General features: G+C 42.2%; 2 protein-coding genes across 2 annotated transcripts in view; both read right to left on the bottom strand.

Moving 5' to 3' along the window:
* fbn2a (fibrillin 2a) overlaps positions 1-1,741 on the bottom strand; it is a gene marked incomplete at both ends in the record, with an annotated part of 247,780 nt that extends 246,039 nt beyond the window's left edge. Inside the window, 2 exons of the mRNA XM_084159776.1 lie at positions 920-1,002; positions 1,557-1,741. Coding sequence (XP_084015902.1) covers positions 920-1,002; positions 1,557-1,741 — 268 coding nt within the window. The remainder of the gene's footprint in view (positions 1-919; positions 1,003-1,556) is intronic.
* Positions 1,742-3,332: 1,591 nt separating this feature from the next.
* Positions 3,333-23,318, bottom strand: LOC311128004 (long-chain fatty acid transport protein 6). Its single transcript, XM_084159931.1, has 10 exons — positions 22,764-23,318; positions 21,316-21,519; positions 18,823-18,981; positions 17,176-17,300; positions 16,529-16,723; positions 14,387-14,477; positions 13,815-14,013; positions 7,079-7,176; positions 5,763-5,893; positions 3,333-5,403 (listed from the first exon to the last, which is right to left on the bottom strand). The coding sequence occupies exons 1-10, from the start codon at positions 23,248-23,250 to the stop codon at positions 5,227-5,229; spliced, it is 1,866 nt and encodes a 621-aa protein (XP_084016057.1). The 5' UTR covers positions 23,251-23,318; the 3' UTR covers positions 3,333-5,226.
* Between the last annotated feature and the right edge of the window lie 537 nt (positions 23,319-23,855).

Below are 23,855 nucleotides of genomic sequence, written 5' to 3'. Positions count from 1 at the left end.
TAAAGCATTGGAGTCAACATGGGCCAGCATACCTGTGGAACGCTTTCGACACATTGTAGCGTCCACGCCCCGACGAATTGAGGCTGTTCTCAGGGCAAAAGGGGGGGGGGGCAACTCAATATTAGGAAGGTGTTCCTAATGTTTGGTATACTCAGTGTATATGGCAGAGGAGACACACAACTAGCATGAATCATAATTGAAGCTGATGTCTAATATTGATATCTTAATAATGGGAGAGCCTGAACTTTGATACTTCCCTCTGGCCCCTCTCCAGAGTCAACAGCCCTGCTCTTGCTGTTGTGACTGGCCCAGTTACCGGGCTCCTGCTGTTGTGACTGGCCCAGTTACCGGGCTCCTGCTGTTGTGACTGGCCCAGTTACCGGGCCAAGTTGAGCCCCGGGAGGAGCTGGAGGAAGTCCCAGGGAAGGGGTATGATAATAAGACCTATTATGTGGTTAGATGAGGAGTTTACTGGTTGTTGTTAGGGATGTTTCTGCTCTCATTCCATGTTACGTATTAGTATAGTGAAAATAGTTTATTATCTAACAATTATTTGGTACCTTTACAGGTGCAAAGGCTTTTGGGCATAATGACACACCAATAATGTAAGGATTGGTATTTAATTAATGCAGGCCCAACATCGGAACATGTATTGCATGGGAGGAGTCTTGTTTCCATAGAGAACTTTTCCTAAATGTAGACTCAATATTCTGAAAATCATTCAATGCATTAGTTCTTTGGCTTTTGTTATGAATTTGTAAAATGATTGTGTAATACACATGCAATAACCCAGAAGCACTACTTCACTGTGAATTAGCGCCTCCTACTGGTCAATGGTCAACTGAGCCATACGCAAAACCCACTGACCATCTCAACACAGAGATACTTTATTGTCTGCAACATCTGGTGCACTACTTACGCACGATACACTGGTTGCCCCCGGGCAAGGTTTTCCAGCCTGGACAACAGTAGGAGTGGAAACGAGTTCCACACACATTGGGCCTATAGGGAAGGAGATAGAAGCAACACTGTTGTAAATAATCATACTTGATTAAGAACTGCCATTAAGAAACGTCTGGAGAGGGAAATTAACAATGGTTAGTTACGAATCAATTTCACACCATCTTTTTTTTATGTGAAACGCATCTGGTGATCGTTGAGAGTAAATGGTTGACACAGAGCGACACATTTTAATCTTCTCTATTTAGATAAATAGAGATGTCGAAGAAGAGATACATAGATTTTATTAATTGATTTCCTCAACTATTCCCCACTCATATAGTATATTCATCTCAGATGAAGAGATTAATATTAAACATGCAATTCTACTGATGTTATGTTTGTCTAACATTGGTATTTTGACAAACATTTGAAATTGGTATGGGGTTATTATGGTGGGTAGGATTTCTACCTTCAGTGTATGACATCAACAAACAGTCTATGCTGCTAATTAAATAATTTGTTTTTTGTATTGTCAATTAACGTTACTTTGAGGTGAGCAGGTTCGGTGTAGAGGTATCATAATTTCTTTCAACTTCAAATTCTGTTATTCTTACCCTCGTAGGGATTCTTGCTTTCCTCTTCTCCTCACTCGATTTGAGGCAGCCGTCTGATCTCCATCCACCTTGATAAGCGTTCTCCCCCCGAGCGTCGGAGGGTCTTGCCCTGTAACTTTCACCATCAGAAAACCCGTCAACACCACCAGTCCAACCAAGCACGAAAAAGTCCTCTTGGTCCACATCCTTAACAAACTTCTTGTCTAATTTTCCAATGTAAATGTGTTGTTATTTAATCCGGGGGAATGAATCTCAAGAATGGCTACAAAGAGCGCATTTTCCGCTATCGCCTATACCTGCAAATACATTAAGTTCAATAAAAACGTCACTGACACAAATACAGTTAAGAAAGAAAAATGTCGTGTTGCCTCTCGAGTTTCAAAGACGGTCCTGTAACGTCACAGCGGGAAAGACACAGAGGAGGTCTGACTGAGAAGCACCCACAGATTTCAACGGAGGTGTATTGAGATACGCCACTGTCTCCACAGCCCAAGAGACAGACTCTCTCCTGAGAGTACCGTTCACTTGCCTAACGACTGTTTACATGCTGACAGCTACGAGCTGTTGCATTCAAACGCCACAAGTTGACAGAGCATTTGGAGAAAAGACACCAACACAAATAAAGTTGTTGATATGCAGAAAAGAATAAACAGAGAAAACATTTTCACAGATTTGTTTCTGTGTTGTAACAGCCTGTTATTCGTTGGCTAGTAAAGACAACCTGTCATTTCTACTAAGTACTATCCAAGTAGCTTGAAAATGTGTTTCATTTGCAGCATAAATAGTAATGCTTTGACGTTACAATTTAGCCTATAGTTTATAAATAATGAGTTGTAAATGTAATTGGTTTAAATTAAGTTAATGACAGTTTAAACATACAGTATTCTCAGTTCTGTGCATTTAAACATAGTGTTATTGGACAAATAGATAGACTTGCGGTGCACAGTATTTTTCATGAGCAGCTCTTTACATGCTCTTCCGTAGTGTAATCTGTAATTTCCTCATCTCTCATGCAGGTTGTTTGGTCCCCCCCGGCATTTGAAATTTAAGTACCGGTATACCTCGGTATTTCCTGTGTGGCAATCCGGAAGACATGTTAATTAATGACTCCGCTATTAGTTTGGACATGATTTAATGTTTTATTTTACATGCGCTCTGGCTATATTTAACACAAATTAGCGATATGGTTGTCAGTATATGTCAGTGTATAGAAGTGACGTTCAGTGATGTTTTCAAATACGACACAGGTAGAGAATAGTGTGTTTTAGTGCCCCTTAGCGGTGGCGGTGCACAACTACATATAGGAAAGTACATTATTTTATAAATATATACTTTGCATACAATCTCGTCCCCAGCCTGGCGATTTGAATATAATCTCGTTCCCAGCCTGGTGATTTGAATATAATCTCGTCCCAATCCTGGCGAGGTCGTTAAGCTACTTTGCATATATCAAGGGTTCTCAAACTCATTTCCTGGAGGAGGGCCTAGTGTCTTGTTTTTAGTTATTTCCGTTCAATTCGCGTACAATTAAGAGTTCCTAATTAATCAATGACCGTAATTTATCAATCAAGAACAAGAGAGGAGCGAAAACCTACGGACACATGGCCCTCCAGGTATTGGGTTTGACACTCGTGGCATATATCCTCAAAGTGGGTCACAGGTCCAAAAGTGGGTCACAGGTCCCAAAGTGCCTCACAGGTCCCAAAGTGGGTCACAGGTCCCAAAGTGGGTCACAGGTCCCAAATATCATTTAGCAAAACATCATCACACTGGAACTACATTTTGTAAAATATTTTTTGTTATTCTGTGGTAGAGAAATACAGTGACAAAAATAACAGATATTAAATAGGTGATATAACTTATAATTCTTATGACAAACATGTTAGAACAACTTGTTCTATTGTCGTCTTGAATACAGGGCATTACAGTCCATGTTAGCAATAATGCAAACGTATGTATTATCAGGGAATAACCACATTTACAGTGAGGTGAAATAGCAAGACACACACACACACACAGCAATGGAAATATGGTTTACATCCAGTGAAAGGAATGTTATAATGTACATACTTTTTTTATTTTTTATCAATCAATGTCAGACAGTATTTATCAGTGTTTCATGACATCACTTTAAACAGGATGTAATTTTTGTAATGATAATAAGCAGATTATGTCCTAGCACTGTCTCAAAAACAAAGGGACTGGGAACGTAATGGTGGTTGACAAGAGTACATGTTATAACACAACGTTTAGGATGACTGGAGCTATTAGCGTTGGAATGCTATCAAAACATGTAAAAAGGCCAGAAAAAAGGCTGTATATATTTACATCCATCAGAAAATGAATGGTGGCGGACGGTGGTACGCTAACCCCATGTCAACTTTTATCCCTTTCCCTTTCCCTAACCCTTACCATAACCTCACTGAAACAATACCTAACCTTAACCTAACCCTCTTCCTAAACCTAACCTTAATCAATTTAACCTTAATAAATTTTGACCCTTATGCCTAAACTTAAGTTTTCCTTCCAGAATGTCAGGATGCAGATATGTACGTTTCACTAAAGTGAGTCACCAGTGTGCTGTTATTATAACATAGTCATCATAACCACAAAACAAATTATGTCTATAAATGTCATATATATATATACACACACATATATACACACACTCAATATATTAACATAAAACCTATGCAATAATCTAATACCTAATCATAAACACAAAAAATAACCACGGAAGAAGGTCGTTCTCAACGTTATCTAGTCTCTGTAAAAAAAAAACTGGGCCTACATACAATATGCACGGTCATTATTCAAATGCCACCTAGTAGTAAAGCAAAAGTAGCTCTAGTTTCTGATAGGTCAAAATTTATAGAAAGCAGCTATGGATTAAAATGGTGGGATTAACTGGGTTTGTTTCGTATTTCCTGCTCAGGTCCCGCTCGCAAAAGAGGTTTCTAACCTCAAGGGTCTTTTCCTGGTTAAGTAAAAGGTTAAATAACATTTGCCGTTTGGCTTTGATAAGAACTAAACCACTGTGTGGTCACTCTTGATAAAACCAGCTGCAAGTCCTAAAATCATTAACTCATTACCATAACTTAATAGCTTTGTAAAAAAATACTTATGGCTTGAAGTTGCTCCTGACCATGTGACTTGACCAGGAAAAACTCCAAGTCCTAATTAGGGGATATAATTAAGGCCCAGAGTTGTGGACAGGAAAAGACAACTGCAGGTCAAGCTTTAGGGGTTAGCCTGACTGAAACATGGTATGCTGATCAGCATGTGATGCCACATAGGACATAAAATGAAATTACATTTAAATTCAATTAGATGTAGCCAATCTTTTCATTACATTTTGGGATTGAGGCCTGCATATTCTCCTAATGTACTATCTAGCAGTACATAGTACACAATGGACGGTGCAAAATATGGACTCTTTTTGGACCACTTTTGAGGTATTAATGTTTGGGTGAACTATGTGGTTTTGCTGGCTCAGGTGCGAACTGTAAGTTGCTTTGGATAAAAGCATCTGCTAAAAAATGACCATATTGTATAATCCCTTAATGGAAACTAAAATTCAATATATAAACCTGTTATATCAGAAATACACTTTTCTGTTTAGTCCTGCTGAATTCACTGTCAAACTGTTGCAGTCCATTGACTCAACAGTCTAGAGGCGTATCTTTCCGGAGACAATGTCATCATGCAGAGACTGAGTAAGTGGGACGTAGTCTCTCTGGGATAGGTCCAAGAAATACAGGGACTCCTGGACGGCCTCAGGGCTGAAGCCCTCCTGCACCAACTTCTTCTTCTGCTGCTTGAAGGTCTCGGTCACATCTATGGATGTCTTCGGAAGACAAAGGACAGAGTTTATGTTGAAAAGGGTCAGGGGGGTTAAATTGTAAATGCTCTACGTGATATACAAAGGGAGTTGAATGGATCTTTCTTTTTATTGTGAATGTTTTAAACTATCCCTTTAAAAGGTTATTGTATTGAATGCATGTACGCATAGCATAGTTTTAATAAGGTTTCTGCAAAGACAAGAACAAACTACTTCATTGATTTATTAATATACAGCACTACACTCCAGTACCGCCGTATATTTACATTATGTATAAATCACTCATTACTTTTAAAAATAAGTTTCAGTTTTGCGTGGGTGAATTTTACCCTGAACGGACACGTGTGGTTTCAGGATTGTCTCACCTGGATCCGTAGAAACCAGGGCCATGAGTAGGTGGGGAGACTTTGGACCAAATGGTTGTAGAGTTTTTTACCATCCAGATGTTTGTCTATCTTTAAGACGACGGCTGCCATACCCGCTCTGCCTTCATAACCTGTATAGAAACAGTAAGGATGATGTTACATGCCAACTCAGTGGACTTGTGGTTAGGGTGTCTGCCCTGAGATTGGGAGCTTGAGCCCTGACCGAGTCATACCAAAGACTGTAAAAATGGGACCTGTGTCTCTGCTTGGCACTCAGCATTAAGGAGATGGATTGTGGGTAAGGCCCTGTGATAGACTGGAGTCCTGGGGTCCTGGGGGTGTACCTGTACATCAAGCTTCCTCCTATGAGGTCGTGCAAGGCTACTTCTAATGTCACATACATGTTGTTTTAATGTATTTCACCAAAATGTAATGTGATCCTATCTTCACCAATCAGTACAGTTGACACAGTGTGGGCCGAGGCAATTTTACAAAACTAATTAGGTAACGTTATATGCAAGTATAACGCATATCATGCGGTTTGCATTGCATTGAAAGACGGGGGTACTAAGCATGTACGGGCTCCCGAGTGGCGCAGCGGTCTAAGGCACTGCATCTCAGTGCTTGAGGCGTCACTACAGACCCCCTGGTTCGATTCCAGGCTGTATCACAACCGGCCGTGATTGGGAGTCCCATAGGGCGGCGCACAATTGGCCCAGCGTCGTCCGGGTTTGGCAGGTGTAGGCCGTCATTGTAAATAAGAATTTGTTCTTAACTGACATGCCTCGTTAAATAAAGGTTTTTAAAAAATGTATGAACCCGAGAGTCAGATAAACATTTACATAATTTAGCAACTTCCAGGAGGAACCAGGGTTAAGTGCTTTGCTTAAGGGCACGTTGACAGATTGTTTTACCTAGTCGGCTCTGGGATTCAAACTAGCAACCTTTCGGTTACTGGCCCAATGCTATTAGCCGCTAGGCTAGCTGCTGCCGTATAATATTTTGTAGTAAGACATTTTGGCCTGCATATTCATTTGCCAAAAAAGGTGCTAAAATGGTTCTATAATAATGATTCTACTAAACTGAAGTTATATAGGCAAATCTTTTCAACATTTACATTTTTTTTACATTTACGTCATTTAGCAGACGCTCTTATCCAGAGCGACTTACAAATTGGATCCAATATTGCTCTGCCCCATAAAATAATGAATTACCATAATCCATTTATTTGTATTAAAGATGTCAGCAAATACTATGATGATTTGGCACAGTGACACCATATACGTATTAATGATGTCAGAAAGGACGTTGATGACCTGGCACAGTGACACCATAGACGTTCACTTCCTGCAGGAACTCCAGACTTCCGAGAATCTCTGAAACTTCTGTGGTGGCCACATTCTCTCCTTTCCACCTAGGAGGAAGAAATCTGTTGTTTAATTTACGATATGCAGAAATATTCAGCACATTTTTGTTGGTGTCTTGAATGCTAGCTATGCAACAGACAGCATGATGGGAATGAGTGAGTGAGAGTGCTAGCATAATTATTTATTAGATAGGGGTCGACATTTATTCATCTAACCTTTTGGGGAGGTGACAATAAGGACATTTTATATATTAATCTAATGAATAGATTGAATTATTTACCTAGATTTGTGCAACAATACATTTAATCAAATAACATATTTACAAGTCATAGTCCTTTCAGCCTGTCCTATGTTAAACACTAGATGGCAGAAACGTGTAAGTAGATACTAGGTTCAACTGCAAGCAGCCTCAACTGAAAGACACACGAGTGCTCAGTCAGAGACACACGAGTGCTCAGTCAGAGACACACGAGTGCTCAGTCAGAGACACACGAGTGCTCAGTCAGAGACACACGAGTGCTCAGTCAGAGACACACGAGTGCTCAGTCAGAGACACACGAGTGCTCAGTCAGAGAGACACACGAGTGCTCAGTCAGAGACACACGAGTGCTCAGTCAGAGACACACGAGTGCTCAGTCAGAGAGACACACGAGTGCTCAGTCAGAGAGACACACGAGTGCTCAGTCAGAGAGACACACGAGTGCTCAGTCAGAGAGACACACGAGTGCTCAGTCAGAGACACACGAGTGCTCAGTCAGAGACACACGAGTGCTCAGTCAGAGACAGGAGTTGAGGTGAAAGCAAACCTCACCCTGAAAGCATGTAAGTGATTTCAGCTAGCTAAGAGTAAGACCATTAGACATCCATGCAGATTTTGCATTATCAAAAAATATCAAAATAATTCAGTAACACGTTCTTAGAGCCACATTTTTGCCATGCATTATAAACACATGACAGAAATGTATGAATCTCTTATAAAAGAACCATGACCTATAAATGAATGCTTATAGCATGTTTTACTCATATCACCACCTGTGTTTAATGCATTACGCATGGACCTGTAGCCTTTAGCCATTTATAAAGGCTGCTAAAATGAGCTGTGAGCTGTTATGAATGTTTATAGCAAGGTCTTACAATGCACTAAAAGTGTTTTACTAAAAGTGCATTCATAATGCGTTATAAAAAGGTGAATCAAAAGGTGTTACCCATAATTCACCTTCCACTGTACCATACTGTATGCCAAAGCATGATCTTCCACAGGGTGAGCTGTACCTCCCATTTAAATGATCTTCCACAGGGTGAGCTGTACCTCCCATTTAAACGCAAATCTCCAGTTATGATGAACTAACAGAGAATTCACCTGATTTTAGAAGAATCAAAAATGGCCTCCCGAGTGGCACAGCGGTCTAAGGCACTGAATCTAAGGCAGTGCTTGAGGCGTCACTACAGATCCGGGTTCGATCCCGGGCTGTGTCGCAGCCAGCCGCGACCGGGAGACCCATGAGGTGGCGCACAATTGGCCCAGCGTCGTCCGGGTTAGGGGAGGGTTTGGCCGGGCCGGGATGTCCTTGTCCCATCGCGCTCTAGCGACTCTTGTGGCGGGCCGGTCGCCTGCAAGCTGACACGGTCGCCAGTTGTACAGTGTTTCCTCCGACACATTGGTGCGGCTGGCTTCCGAGTTAAGCGAGCAGTGTGTCAAGAAGCAGTGCGGCTTGGCAGGGCCGTGTTTCGGAGGACGCGTGGCTCTCGACCTTCGCCTCTCCCGAGTCTGTAAAGGAGCTGCAGCAATGGGACAAGACTGTAACTACCAATTGGGGGTAAAAAAGTACAAAAGTTTAAATAATAATAATCTAAAGTTCTTCATACCTTCATCAAGTGGCATTAAGTCCATATTCCATGACATCTATCAGGCCTCAATCTCAAATCTATTGGAAATATTGTCACTAAGTTAAATGATTACCTTCAAGGTATGGAAACATTTTGGTGGACTATCCCTTTAATACAATTTAACTGAGTAAAGCCCGTAATACTGTATGCCTTCTTAAATACATTTAAAGATTCCAGCTATTCATATTACCACGCTATTCACTTTAAAATATTCCGATTGTAAATTATTATTTTAGAGGTTAAGAAACTTAACGTCCCAATTCTCTGCATTATTTTGACAGACAAATACTTTGCAATTGCTTGGGGGGGGGACAGCAGGCACAAACGTACACACATGCAGTACACCACAATCCCAAAAGACTTGCAGTCTTCAAGGTAGCGCAACAAAGCAGTTATGTGGACCATTGTCCAGTCCTGCTTCATACTTGGGTACTCGGGCAGTACTCCAAACCCTGCCAAAGCGCTGAGGGACGGGGAGACAAGCGATGGCATTGTGACACGGGGACGCTCCCCGAAACACTTCACCCGGCAGAAGCTTTTGACCTGCCCCCTAACAAGCCTCTTGTCCCTCTAACCATGGTAACCACTACCCATGAAGCCCCTGGGTCGGACCCCTTCCGGGAAATGTGGCATCAGGAATGGGGGATGAGGGAGGTGGGGGCGCTTGATTTTAAGTGGAGTGTAGCACTCTGAACTTTACAGCAGACCGGGGTTCAAAGACTATTTGAAATAATTTTAAATACTGTATATGTGCTTGATTGAGCTTGCAGACTGCAATGGAATCAATAGAAAATTCCCCCAAACTGCAAACCCCTCCCACCTGGCCCTCCAGGCAGGCTAAAGCAAATGCTCAAAATATTTGAAAGATTTCAAATAGCATTTGAATCCAGGTCTGGTTGAAAGGCATTCCCCCTCGTCCGCTCTTGGAGGAGGGCCTTGCGTCACTCTGCTAGATTTTGTGAATGGACCGTGGAATGGTAGGGGTAGTTGGACGTGGAATGGGGGAAGAGGGGGCCACTGTTCTGTTCCTTTCCCTTGGCCACTGTTCTGCCAACTTGGATTAGGGTCAAGCCGGAGCGTCCGCCAAAATGGCAAAGAGTTAAAGCGTAGGAGTAGAGGGACAGACCTGGGTTCAAAAACCATTAGGAATCTTTAAAAATACTTTGAAGCGTTTGCCTTCGACTGCCTTGAGAGCCAGATGATCGGAGTTTGCACTTTGCGGTTAGTCTATTGGTTCCATTGGGTCAGGCAAGCTCAATTAAGCCTGGCTTTCGTATTTTAAATGATTTCAAATAGTATTTGAACCCAGTCTGGAAAGTAGGGAGGGGAGAAAGGGTGCCTGGTTCTCTTCAGGAGCTCACGACTGCTGCTAGGAACAACAGGGACACCGTGCTGCCATTGTGATGAATGCCTGAGCAATTGAAGGCTTAAATGGAGAGAAACAGCAGAGGGGGATGGCCCGTGCTGACCGCATGGGAAAGGAAAACGAAATGAGGAATGACTCATGGGGATGTCACATATGTAAAAAGGTAAATGACAGATACTGTAATAGTCGGACTCTTTTAAGCCGGGTTACTTGCATTTTTTTTACCCCTTTTTCGTGATATCCAATTTGGTAGTTACAGTCTTGTCCCATCGCTGCAACTCCAGTATGGACTAGGGAGAGGAGAAGGTCGAGAGCCATGCGTCCTCCGAAACACGACCCTGCCAAGCCACACTGCTCGCTTAACCCGGAAGCCAGCCGCACCAATGTGTCGGAGGAAACACTGTACAACTGGCGACCGAAGTCAGCGTGCATGCGCCCGGCCCGCCACAGGAGTCGCTAGAACGTGATGGGACAAGGACGTCCCGGCCGGCCAAACCCTCCCCTAACCTGGACGACGTTGGGCCAATTGTCCACCGCCTCATGTGTCTCCCGGTCGCGGCCGGCTGCGACACAGCCTGGGATCGAACCTGGGTCTGTAGTGACGCCTCAAGCACTGCGATGCAGTGCCTTAGACCGCTGCGTCACTAGGGAGGCCCCCTGGTTACCAGTCTGTTTCTGCTTTAGCGAACGAGTCAATGTCTTGCCATAGCAACAATGTAGCCTTGTTGAACAGTCTGATACCCGGGCTAGATTCCTTCATCATTCAAGGCAAATATCCTAACTACTCATTAAAACTCCTGGCAATCTGCAACAACTTCTGTATTCCTAATGCAAAGGGGTCCTACAAAGAGATACAATATTACCTGTTGATTATGCAGTATGACTACTGGTAGACAGAGTTCAGTAAATGATTTGCAAACAAAATGTTTAAAGTAATGTTTGTCCCCCAAAATTTTTTTGGAAACTCGTACATGATCTTATGTTGGAGATGTGGCTACATCCCACACCATTGGTTGCCTAGATATACTGTTTACACCTCAACCCCAAAATGTATTGAGAAGATACACAGTCCCCCCACGTATTTATTTGGACAGTGAAGCTACAACTTTTAATTTGGCTCTATACTCCAGCATTTCGGATTTTAGATAAAATGTTTCATATGAGGTGACAGCACAGAATGTCACCTTCTGTGCTGTCACCTGTTTTACCGTTTAGAAATGAATGCACTTGATGTATCTAGTCACAAATATGTTGGATGCATTTGCTGTTTGTTTTGGTTGTGTTTCAGATTATATTGTGTCCAATAGAAATGAATGGTAAATAATGTAGTGTGTCATTTTGGAGTCACTTTTGTTGTAAATAAGAATAGAATATCTTTCTAAACACTTCTACATTAATGTGGATGCTACCATGATTACGGATAATCACGAATGAATCGTGAATAATGATGAGTGAGAAAGTTACACATGACATTACTTACCATTCATTTCGATTGGGCACAAAATAATCTGAAATACAACCAAAACAAACTGATGTATATGAAAATACCCTCAAATAAAAAGGTGACATTCTGTACTGTCGCCTCATATAAAACATTTGATCTCAAATCCAAAATGCTGGAGTATAGAGCCAAATTAAAAGTTTTAGCTTCACTAACCAAATAAATACACTGTGCGCACAATTATTAGGCAAGTTGTATGTTTGAGGATTAATTGTATTATTGAACAACTGCAGTGCTCTCAGTCAATCCAAAATGTTAATAAACCTCAAACCTGAATATTTAAGAAAGTAAATGCGAGGTTTTGGCTTTCTTTGGAGAATATCTATGTGTGCACAATTATTGGGCAACTATTAGTGTGCAGAATTATTATGCAACTAAATGAAAAACGAAAAGTTCCCCCATCTCACATGTTTATTTTCATCTGTTAAAGTGAGAATAATAAACAACTCAAAATTTACAAATAAACATTTCTGACATTTCAAAAAAGAATCAGTGACCAATATAGCCACCCTTCTTTTCAATAACAGTCATAAGCCTTCCATCCATGGATCTGTTGACGATCAACTTTTTATGCAGCAGCAAACACAGCCTCCCAGACACTGGTCAGAGAGGTGTAATGTTTTCCTTCACCGTAAATTGACCGTTTAAGAAGGGACCACAAGTTCTCAATAGGGTTTAGGTCAGGTGAGGAAGGGGGCCATGTCATTATTCTTTCATCTTTAAGGCCTTTACTGGCTAGCCACGCAGTGGAGTACTTAGATGCATGCGATGGAGCATTGTCCTGCATAAAAATCATGGTCTTCTTGAAAGACGCAGACTTTTTCCTGTACCACTGCCTGAAGAAAGTGTCTTCTAAAAACTGGCAGTAGGTTTGGGAGTTGAGTTTGAGTCCATCTTCAACCCGAAAAGGTCCAACTAGCTCATCTTTAATAATACCAGCCCATACCAGTACCCCACCTCCATCTTGCTGGCGTCTGAGTCAAAGTGGAGCTCCGTGCCTGTTACTGATCCAGCCACGGGCCCATCCATCTGGTCCGTTAAGAGTCACTCTCATCTCATCAGTCCATAAAACCTTTGAAAAATCTGTCTTCAGATATTTCTTGGCCCAGTCTTGACGTTTCAACTTATGTGTCTTGTTCAGTGGTGGTCGGGTTTCAGCCTTCCTTACCTTGGCCCTGTCTCTGAGCACTGAACACCTTGTACTTCTGGGCACTCCAGGTAGGTTGCAGTTCTGGAATATGACAGCACTGGAGGATAATGGGTTCCTGGTTGCTTCACGTTTGATTCTTCTCAAATCTTTGGCAGTTAATTTGCATATTTTTTTTCTCAACACGGTTCTTGTGACCCTGTTGACTATTTGCAACAAAACGTTTGATGGTTCTGTGATCACGCCCCAATATCCTAGCAATTTCAAGAGTGCTGCATCCCTCTGAAATACTTTTTAAAATTTTTGACTTTTCAGAGTCAGTTAAATCTCTTTTTTGGCACATTTTGCTTGAGGAAAAGAAGCTGCCTAATAATTATGCACACCTTGATATAGGGTGTTGATCTCCTTAGGCCACACCCTCCCTCATTACACAAATACACATCACCTGATATGCTTAAATCCAATAAGCGTTCCAGTTTATACAGCTTGGAGTTGGGAAATATACATAATAATGATGATATGGTCGAAATATTGACTTGCCTAATAATTGTTCACACAGTGTACATAAGGGGAGTGTATGCACCAGCAATCAAACAGTTTTGTTTTCTTTCAAATACTGGCGCAATGGAATTAATGCAATAAATCATAATAATATTACCAAAAGGTCAATCCAACATTCAAAATATTTGAAAGAAAACAAGTACTTTGAATCCAGGTCTGATAAGCACTGAACTATCCCTTTAAAATCAGTTGAGAAATACTGCATAGGCTACTTCCACTTTACCTGAAGGTATCTCCGATACGGTCACGGAAGTAGACAAAGTCTCTGTGGTCCTGGAGCATGAGGTCTCCTGTGTTAAAGTACACGTCTTCCTCCTTGAACACGTCCCTGAGGAGCTTCTTCTCTGACTGAATCTTATTCCCAGCGTACCCCAGGAAAGGATTCATGGCCGACACCGGGGCCACCAGGATGCCTGTCTCTCCTGCAGACACAAACAGGCAGGTTTTATATGAGGCGACAGTACAGAACGTTACCTTTTATTTGAGGGTATTTTCATACATATCTGTTTTACCGTTTAGAAATGGAATGCACTTTATGTAGGTGGTTTGGTTGGTGAATGAGTAAGCCTGCCTAAGATCTGAAGACTCCCCGAACTCATCCCGAGCCTTTAGCTCAGTGGGATAACACAGTATAGCGGAGTGCAGGAGATCTTGGTTCAAACCCCAGTCAATCAGACATGCATTTATGCAGACACACACACACACAAACATCAATGCAATTCTATGACGCTGTAAGTCAAATAGTGCATGACAGCCATCATCAGAAATTATCCTATTTTATAAACCTTTGCTTACCTTTATTTGCTTTGACACATCGTCCTGCGGCGGTCCGTATGGGCTCATATGTTTGGGGATCACAACTCAAGAACTCAAAGGGCATATTAAGCTGCAGGACAATGAGACAAAGTGGAGAAGATGGAGATAGAAAGAATCCATTTCAGTTAAATAAAAGAAAGGCTTAATTTTTTGATTGAAGTGCAGCTAAATAGAATAGGAGACCGATACACACAGAGACCTACACACACACAGAGACCTACACACACACAGAGACCTACACACACACAGACACAGAGATACACACACACACACACACACACACACAGAGACCTATACACACACACACACACACACACACAGAGACCTATACACACACACACACACACACACACAGAGACCTATAAACACACACACAGAGACCTATACACACACACACAGAGACCTACACACACACAGAGACCTATACACACACACACACACAGAGACCTATACACACACACACACACACAGAGACCTATAAACACACACACAGAGACCTATACACACACACACACACACACAGACCTATAAACACACACACACAGAGACCTATAAACACACACACAGAGAGACCTATACACACACACACACACAGAGAGACCTATATACACACACAGAGACCTATACACACACAGACAGAGACATATACACACACACACAGAGACCTATACACACACACACACACAGAGACCTATACACACACACACAGAGACCTATAAACACACACACACAGAGACCTATACACACACACACAGAGACCTATAAACACACAGAGACCGACACACACACACACACACACACACACACACACACACACACACACAGAGACCTATACACACACACAGAGACCTATACACACACACACACACAGAGACCTATACACACAGAGACCGATACACTGTTGATAATCCAGATTATGTTGTTGGTTTTTAGTTGGAGAAACATGAAGAGAGGACATGAATCAACAGCGTATCGATCTCTATGTGTGTCATGCTTCTGTTCCATTTAGCAGCACTTAAATCAATAATTGAAGCTGTTCCTTCAACTGCTCTCTTGGTGTCTCTACAACTAAAAACCAACAAGACATTCTGGATTAATATACTTTACAATACTTTGGCCCTGCCTTTTATGGAAACACAAAGACACATCTACTTGGGGTCGACATCTGGTCAGATATGACCTTTCAGACAGAATGACAGGGGAGCTACACTGGGGCGTGTGGAAAACCAGGCCCCCGGGGCAGAGCACATGCCCCTTTGCCCTTCCATTCGCTGAACTATATCGTTTTTGTCATTGTTCTGAACCCACTGTAATATGTGTAATTTAATTAACATGGGGCCATCTATTGCTTTTATGTAACTAAATAATCTAAATTATAATTGCTGAATGAGTTTGTGCCCTTTTTTTAGTTTGAGCACCTGTCCCCCAAAAGGTCTGTGTAGGGCCCCGGGGTAAACAGTAGGACCCTGGGGTAGGTTTTTAGCTGCAAAACTGCCCGCAGAGCTTTTCTCCGGCGAGAGCAGTGCGCAAGCCACGTAGATGAAAAAATATATATAACCAGAGTAATTTTACACAGAGTAGCCTGCAGCTCTCATAGAGCTGCTGCTTACGCCCAGGTTTAATTTAACCTTTTACTGCAGTGGGCTAAATCAGGGTCACACAGAGGGATTATTGGTAGTCTAAAACAAATCGACTTTGAAACAGAAGTGTACACCTCACACACATGGTTATGGGCTTAAAAAAAAGAAGACACCTGTACCATGTCAGATATAGAGTTGAAATGTATTCAATTTTGAGTTTGCATCCCAATATTACACTTTATATACATCACAGAAGACTGAAATATAACAGAACTGTTTGACATAGAAACACCGGATTTGTCGTATTTTTTTAAATAATATTTTGTTATGATGACATTTTGAAAAATATGAATAACATTCCACTCATGAGGCCAAAGAGGGTGCTTTCGGTCATTGACTGCAGGAAAGGGCTACATGAATAGGAGCATCTCACGCGCTGCAAAAGTTCTGCGTCTAGTGTAGCAGGCCTGGGAAGTTTTATAGTTTCTATCCTTGTGAACTTCACACAGTTAACTACAAAGCAAAGTGCACCATGCCTGACCTTGTTGAAATAGCCCGCCCTTCCGATAGGTCCTATTTCATTGGTGTAGTTGACAAAGCCAATGCTGGCCTCAGTTAAACCGTAGGCCTCCCGGACATTGATCTTCCCAAAGCGTCTGGCAAACTCCCTCCAGACATCTGCCCTCAGACCACTCCCTGCTGCAACACGCACTTTGTGGACCCTTTCCTCAGGGACCTACAGAAAACATATTATTACGCAAACATACAATCTATTACTGAGTAATTACAAAGCTGTTATGCAACTACAAAATGTTTTTACACGGGTTATTCCTGTGTAGTTACTTAAATGTAAAGGCAACTTGAGGTTTTACCCTGTAGGACCTACAATATACTAGTAGTGCACTGTGATATTATAGTGGTAGTCTCTTTATCTGAGGCGTTCTTTAATCATTGTCCTGGAGACCCACAAGGTGTGCAGGCTTTTGTCCTAGCCCAGCACTAAACACAGCGGTGTCTCCATGACCAGGATTGAAGAGCACTGGGCTAGCAGATGGTGGTGTTCACGGCTAGAGTCAATTCCATTGTCACTCGGGCCCTACTCAAGAGACTCATTTAACTGAATAACTTCTGAAAAGTGACCCGAAAAAACCCCCAAGACGAACCAGAGTGATGAATACAAGGTCTTACCACAGGCTGGTTGACCAGGTAGCGACAGAGCTCGCCGACGTATTGAAATACGGTCACATTATATTTCACGCAGTCTTTCCAAAATTGACTGGCAGAAAACTTATTTTTCAATATGCACGTTGCCCCTAGAACCCCAAGAAAATACCCGTTAGAGTAACATCACAGTCACTATGACAACACAAATAAAATAAAAGTTGATTTATTTAACTTTAAGTTTTGTACATTAGATTACATTACCTCCCCACTAACACTGATTGACTGTGTTTTAACATCTTAAATCATGTGTTTTAACATCTTAAATCATGTGTTTTAACATCTTAAATCATGTGTTTTAACATCTTAAATCATGTGTTTTAACATATTAAATCTCTTTACCTTTGATAGGACCTTTGTTTTGGGTGGGCAGTTGGATGGTACATATAGTATTCCTACACTGCATCTCGTATTGTTGAAATGAGACTATGACATTATGTTGAAATGCCTAATCCTAACAATACGGACACCCATGATCCTTTTGGTTTCCTGCTACCACATCCTAACCCCGGAATCTACAGCACATGGGTATGTATGGTTGCACTTCCAGGAATTGTGAGACTTTAGTCAGATTCTCCCACTGCCACATCTTTTCCCTCCATGCTAAAATGACACTGTGGGGAATCTAGTTAGCTAGCTGGGAACCAGTCGAACGAATCCCGTTGAAAAAAAATAGGAATCCAGTAACACATTGGAAACCTTGACCGGGGTAGTTCCTGACTTCCTTTGGTTCTAGAACTCAGAACTTTTTTGGACTGCGCTCTCTTGTGACCCTCCTGACAAAACAGAAAACATTGTTTTGAAGTCATGACATGGGAGGAGCTAGCAGGCAACCCATCAAAACAGTAGGAAGGAACAGCAGGAAGAGGCCTGTAATTTGGTAGCCACTGCTCTGTACGCTAATGTGTATGTGGCAACAGATATGGGGAGCCGACCTGGGTTAAAATACTATTTAAAAATATATATATATGTGACTGATTGAACTTGTCGACTGCAATGGAACCAATAGAAAAGACTCAAAAGTACAAACCCCACCCACCTGGCAATTCAGGCAGGCTAAAGCAAACAGTTGAAAAAGTTCAGTATCTGAACCCATGTCTGTTATGGAAGCTATAATAGGTGCAGTTTGTTACTCTGCGTATGCACTGTAGTCTACTGAATTAGTGACACAACCTCTGCTTCGGGTACAGTCAACCTCTGCTATGAGTACAGTCAACCTCTGCTTCGGGTACAGTCAACCTCTGCTATGAGTACAGTCAACCTCTGCTTCGGGTACAGTCAACCTCTGCTACGAGTACAGTCAACCTCTGCTACGAGTACAGTCAACCTCTGCTACGAGTACAGTCAACCTCTGCTACGAGTACAGTCAACCTCTGCTACGAGTACAGTCAACCTCTGCTACGAGTACAGTCAACCCCTGCTACGAGTACAGTCAACCTCTGCTACGAGTACAGACAACCTCTGCTAAGGGACCTCTATTTAAGTGCAGTACAGTTTCCCGGTCTCAATTCAATTCAATTATTTTCAGTCCTGTTTAGTGTGAATTGTCACGACAACCCCAAGCTTGTCGCATCCTGTATCAGGAGAAATAACGTATTGAAAAGCATGCCTCACCAAGCTGTATGCATCCACCAATACCCAGCAGAGAGGCGGTCATGTGGTATAGGGGCAGAGTGATGTAAATGTTGTCATCCGAACGGGCTCCGCATAGCCCAAGGAAGGCCATGCACATGACGGCTTTGAGATGTCCCACCCGGGCTGCCTTAGGAAGTCCTGGAAGACAGAGTACAGTGAAGGTGCCTCCTAGACGCTGATCTCGGGTCAGTTTTGCATTCTCCCCAATAATGGTTAAGGATAGGATTGAGGGAGGGGAAGTTGATCCTAGATCTGTACCAATGGGAAACTACATCACTCATAAGCCACGTGACATTAAACATTGTCACTGATTACTACTAAAGAGTTGTAAAGCTTTCCCTCGAACTGTGGTCCTCTGTAGCTCAATCGGTAGAGCATGGCGCTTGTAACGCCAGGGTAGTGGGTTCGATCCCCGGGACCACCCATACATAAAAATGTATGCACACATGACTGTAAGTTGCTTTGGATAAAAGCGTCTGCTAAATGGCATATTATTATTATTATTATTAACTGCCAGAGGCACACAGCACCAACAGCTATTTTTATTGTATCTGCATGAACAAAACTTGACTGAAAGTATGAGAATAGAGTGCAGCATTGGTTGAACAAAGGTCAAATAGGAGGTGCTTATATGTCTGTCCTGTTTGACTGCATATCCCAAGTCCCCCTGAGACACTCAGAGAGTGGGGGTCACAGCCAGGGATCAGCCATTATTGACAGCAACCCTGGAGCAATTAGAGTTAAGTGCGTTGTTCACCTTTCGGCTCAGGGATTTGACATAGCAACCTTTCGGTTACAGGCCCAACGCTCTAACCACTATGCTAGCTGCTGGCCCACTATGCTAGCTGCTGGCCCTCTATGCTAGCTGCAGGCCCTCTATGCTAGCTGCAGGCCCTCTATGCTAGCTGCAGGCCCTCTATGCTAGCTGCAGGCCCTCTATGCTAGCTGCAGGCCCTCTATGCTAGCTGCAGGCCCTCTATGCTAGCTGCAGGCCCTCTATGCTAGCTGCAGGTCCTCTATGCTAGCTGCAGGCCCTCTATGCTAGCTGCAGGCCCTCTATGCTAGCTGCAGGCCCACTATGCTAGCTGCAGGCCCACTATGCTAGCTGCATGCCCTCTATGCTAGCTGCCGTGCACACTGTAGCTCAATCAGTTATAGCACACTGAAATGATAATGATCTGGACAGTAACAGAAGAGATTGGCTTCATCCAATGTGGCAAAGCTGCAAGCTGCAAAAAAACTGTCGTGTTTAAAAAAAAACAAAAAAAGCTTTTTGCAACGGAAAACTAAAATGAGCATTTCTTATTGTACAAGTCCAGGTAGTCCCGCTCGGACTTCTAGGTCCACACCAAAATACAATTTACCTTAAGGACTATGATGTCTCTTTTATGAAGTCTACAGTAAAGGTCAAGGTTCAGCAACGTCTCTTTTAACAGGGTGTGGGTCTTGTTTTACTACTGCACAGAGCCCTGGTAATGGTAAAGCCCTGGTAAAGGAGGGGCATTGGCAGCCATTTATACACATTTAGCACAAATTCATCAGGACTAGACGCCGAAGAAACAGCTAGCTTGATATCAATCTGAAACACATTTCCTTCTCAGTAAAATGAAGTTGTTTCAGACACTGTGAATTACAACTCTCCTTGGGAACCCGGTTGGCTAGGAAAACCCCTCCTTATATTGGTGTTGAACAGAGCTGTTAAAAGTGAGCGTGTGGTGCCAGCTTGGAATAAATGAGAGAAATCCGTCCGGCCTAATGGATGTGCTGCTGACTTGAGTGTGGAAGAACTGTGTTTTCAACCTAGTGCAATAGGGTAGCTATTTTCTCTTCTCAGTTCTCTTTTGGAGGGTACTGGCAGATAGACATTTAGGTTATCTCACCTTATGTTCTCTGACAATATTTGTAGGCTAGTTTCCGTCTTTATGCAAACGGTTGCATTGATATCCACGCAAATGATTTTGGTTTAGATACTATGTTTCCGTATCTATGCAAATCCCTATCCATTCACCTTTTGCCTTGAGACCAATGTTTTAGATATGGAGTAATGACCTCGCAGCATATTCAAGTCAAGTTGACCTCAAAACAATAGCAAATTCTACAATGCGATAGCAAATAGAGTGTTCAGATTCCCGTTATTTAAAAAAAAATAATGGTTACTGTCACCTCTGGATGCCAACTCCAAGCTATATAAATGAAATACATTCTCTACATCATTTTTAGTCTGCCAGCGCTATAGTTTAGTGTAAGCATTGACAGCATATTTTGGAGTTGACTGTATACCTGTTCTTCCTGATATGAAGTTGACCGTACTACTGTGGGCCTGGTTGGTCTTGTGGTAATGCGGCTACCGTTTCAGCATAGGTTTGAATCCGGCCTACTGCCCTTTGACACATCCTCTCTCTATCGGTTCAATAAAATCAACAAATACCTTTAAAAAATATATATTTTTTAAATGTAAGAATAGAGTACTACCGGTTGTTCCTGATGTGAAGATGAACAGGAAGTTGGACATGAGGTCAGCTCTAGGAGAGTCAGGTAAGGCCAGGTCTGAGGCCTGCTCCACCTTGTCCAGTAACGTCTTGACCCCTTCGTGAGGGCAGCCAATGTCCGTGACCCACACCTCAATGGCATTCTCCTTAAGGGAGGGTAACACCTCGCCCAGTGAACTCACCAAATCTGTGTGTGAGAGAGAGAAAATAAATAGTGAATGTTTGGGGGGTAGGGTTGCAAAATACCAGTAACGTTTACCAAAATTCCCATGTTTTCAGAAATCCTGGTCAGAAGGTTCCCGGAATCAGAGGGAATAAGCAGGAAAATCCAGAATCCTCCAACCAGGATTTCTGGAGAGCCTGGGAATGTTACCAAAATGTTGCAACCCCCTAGCTGGGGATTACTTGTATGTAAGGCACTATTTGGAAATATACAGTACATCCCCTGCTGCTACAATCAAAAACATATGAACTCAAAAGTAAGATACAGAGACCTACCCTCGTTCACATAAGGCGTTACAACTAAAACAAAGACCTAAGCTCTTTCACATAAGACATTATGAAAACCAAATTTAAAGCCTGTTTAATTGAGTAAGGGCCTTAGTTGTGCATGCACTTGAAATATTTCATTCCGACCGTGAGACTATTGTACACAGAGAGACTGTCCTCTACAATGTAATGTGCACGATGTGAAAAGCCTCCATTGAACAAGAAGACTAGAATATTGACTATAGTACATTTAAGCAAAGCTGAGAGAGTAAGGATAAATTTCTCAATCTCTTATTTGCGCAATAACGTGCATGACATCATGCTATGGTGGCTGATTTTTTAAGCACAGTTTACACTTGTAAGTGTTTTGATTCTGTGAGTAGAAACACGTGCATAGAAGAGGCATGCGTTTCTTCTTAACCTAGCTATCCTTTGCAATGCTCAGAAGAACTTTGGCCTCTCGCAATTAACTAACTGTAAATCTGTACATCTAAATTTGTCGGAGTAAAATAATAATATTTTAAGTTACTATGTGCTCAATTGGGAATAAAGGTTTTATTCAATATAAATCATTGTCCATTAAATGCTATTTAGATCCGTTTCACATTCAGGAGATGGGGGTATGTATACTAACGGTGTCCCTACATGTCTACAGGTGTTTGATAACAGCCTACGTTGACCATCGGAATCCAGTATCACCCTCATTATTATAAAACAATCTATTTACAACCACCAGTGACAACGCAGTTGCGAAATGTACCCTACATAAAACCATGCAGCTTTATTACAACGTTTCCTCTCCTAATATGAAGTTATGGCACTCAAATGTGAACGTGATTCAACATGTCAAAGTCGTGCACAGGTTTGAGCTTGTTACATATTCTGAATATGCAAGAAGACAAAGTCAAATACGTAACATTCTTAATTGACAGCAATAAATACCTGCGCCTACGACGAGTGATTTCGCTCCACAACTTTCAAAACAATATAGGAGCGATTTGGATTTGATATTGAAATTAAGGAAGGCGACCTCGCAGCCCAGTTTACTGAGTCCAAACCACACACAAATAAAATCAGGCTCGTTGCTCATCAGTAGCGCTACAATATCACCCTTCTTCAAGCCACCTTCTGTTCTGAATACTTTCGCGAATTGGTTGCTTCTTTTATCAACGTCCTGGTAAGTGAGCGTTTGACTGTCAAACACTATGAAAGCCTTGTCAGGCGTCTTCTTTGCCTGATAAAGAAAGCTGTCGAGGTAAGTGATGACTCCTCTCTGCATACGAGACTTCAACGCCTTTCCAACCTTCCGAAGGTTTAGGTAATAAATAAAATCCTCCCAAAAGAATGGGTAAGTCATCCTTTGGAATACCAGAATTGCAAAAAGTCCTGCGGCGACTGTAGTAAACGTCCATGTTATCCATACCATCATCTCCAAAGAATGTCAGCTTGTAAACGTTCGGAGATGTTTACCCTAAGATTTAAATGCCTCTAGTATTCACATGCTACCGCGCATGCCCAAGGAAATCACATTCCCCATTGCGCAAAACATGTAGCCGACAACAGGGTTTCCCAAACTCGGTCCTGGGCCCCCCCCCCCCTGGGTGCACGTTTTGGTTTTCTAAATTGGTTATGGCAAGGTTTATTATATGCATATTGTATGTGTTATAGCTCTTATAAATACAATACAAGTCAGGGACAGTATGTCAGGGAAACATGGGGTAATTGTAGATATCCAAATTGTAGATAAGAACAGTTAATACTGATCCAGGACCTATAGGGATAAGGCAGTTGGCCCTGGTGCTTAAGAGTGTTGGGCCAGTAACCGAAAGGTCGCTGGTTCAAGCCGGCAAAGTGGGAAAATCTGCCCTTCAGCAAGGCAGACAACAACAACTGCTTTGTCAATCTATAACTTGAAAGACAAAGAAGTCTATCTATACATCCCCACGTCATAAAAGATTGGATGACACAAAATCAATACACAATGTACCTACACTACGCTTCGCAGGTTCCCGTGTCAAAGATCAAGTTGACAGC

This window comes from Coregonus lavaretus, assembly GCF_964263955.1.
Source record: "Coregonus lavaretus genome assembly, chromosome: 4".
Lineage (NCBI taxonomy): Eukaryota > Metazoa > Chordata > Actinopteri > Salmoniformes > Salmonidae > Coregonus > Coregonus lavaretus.
This window is presented reverse-complemented; position numbering and strand designations above follow the sequence as displayed.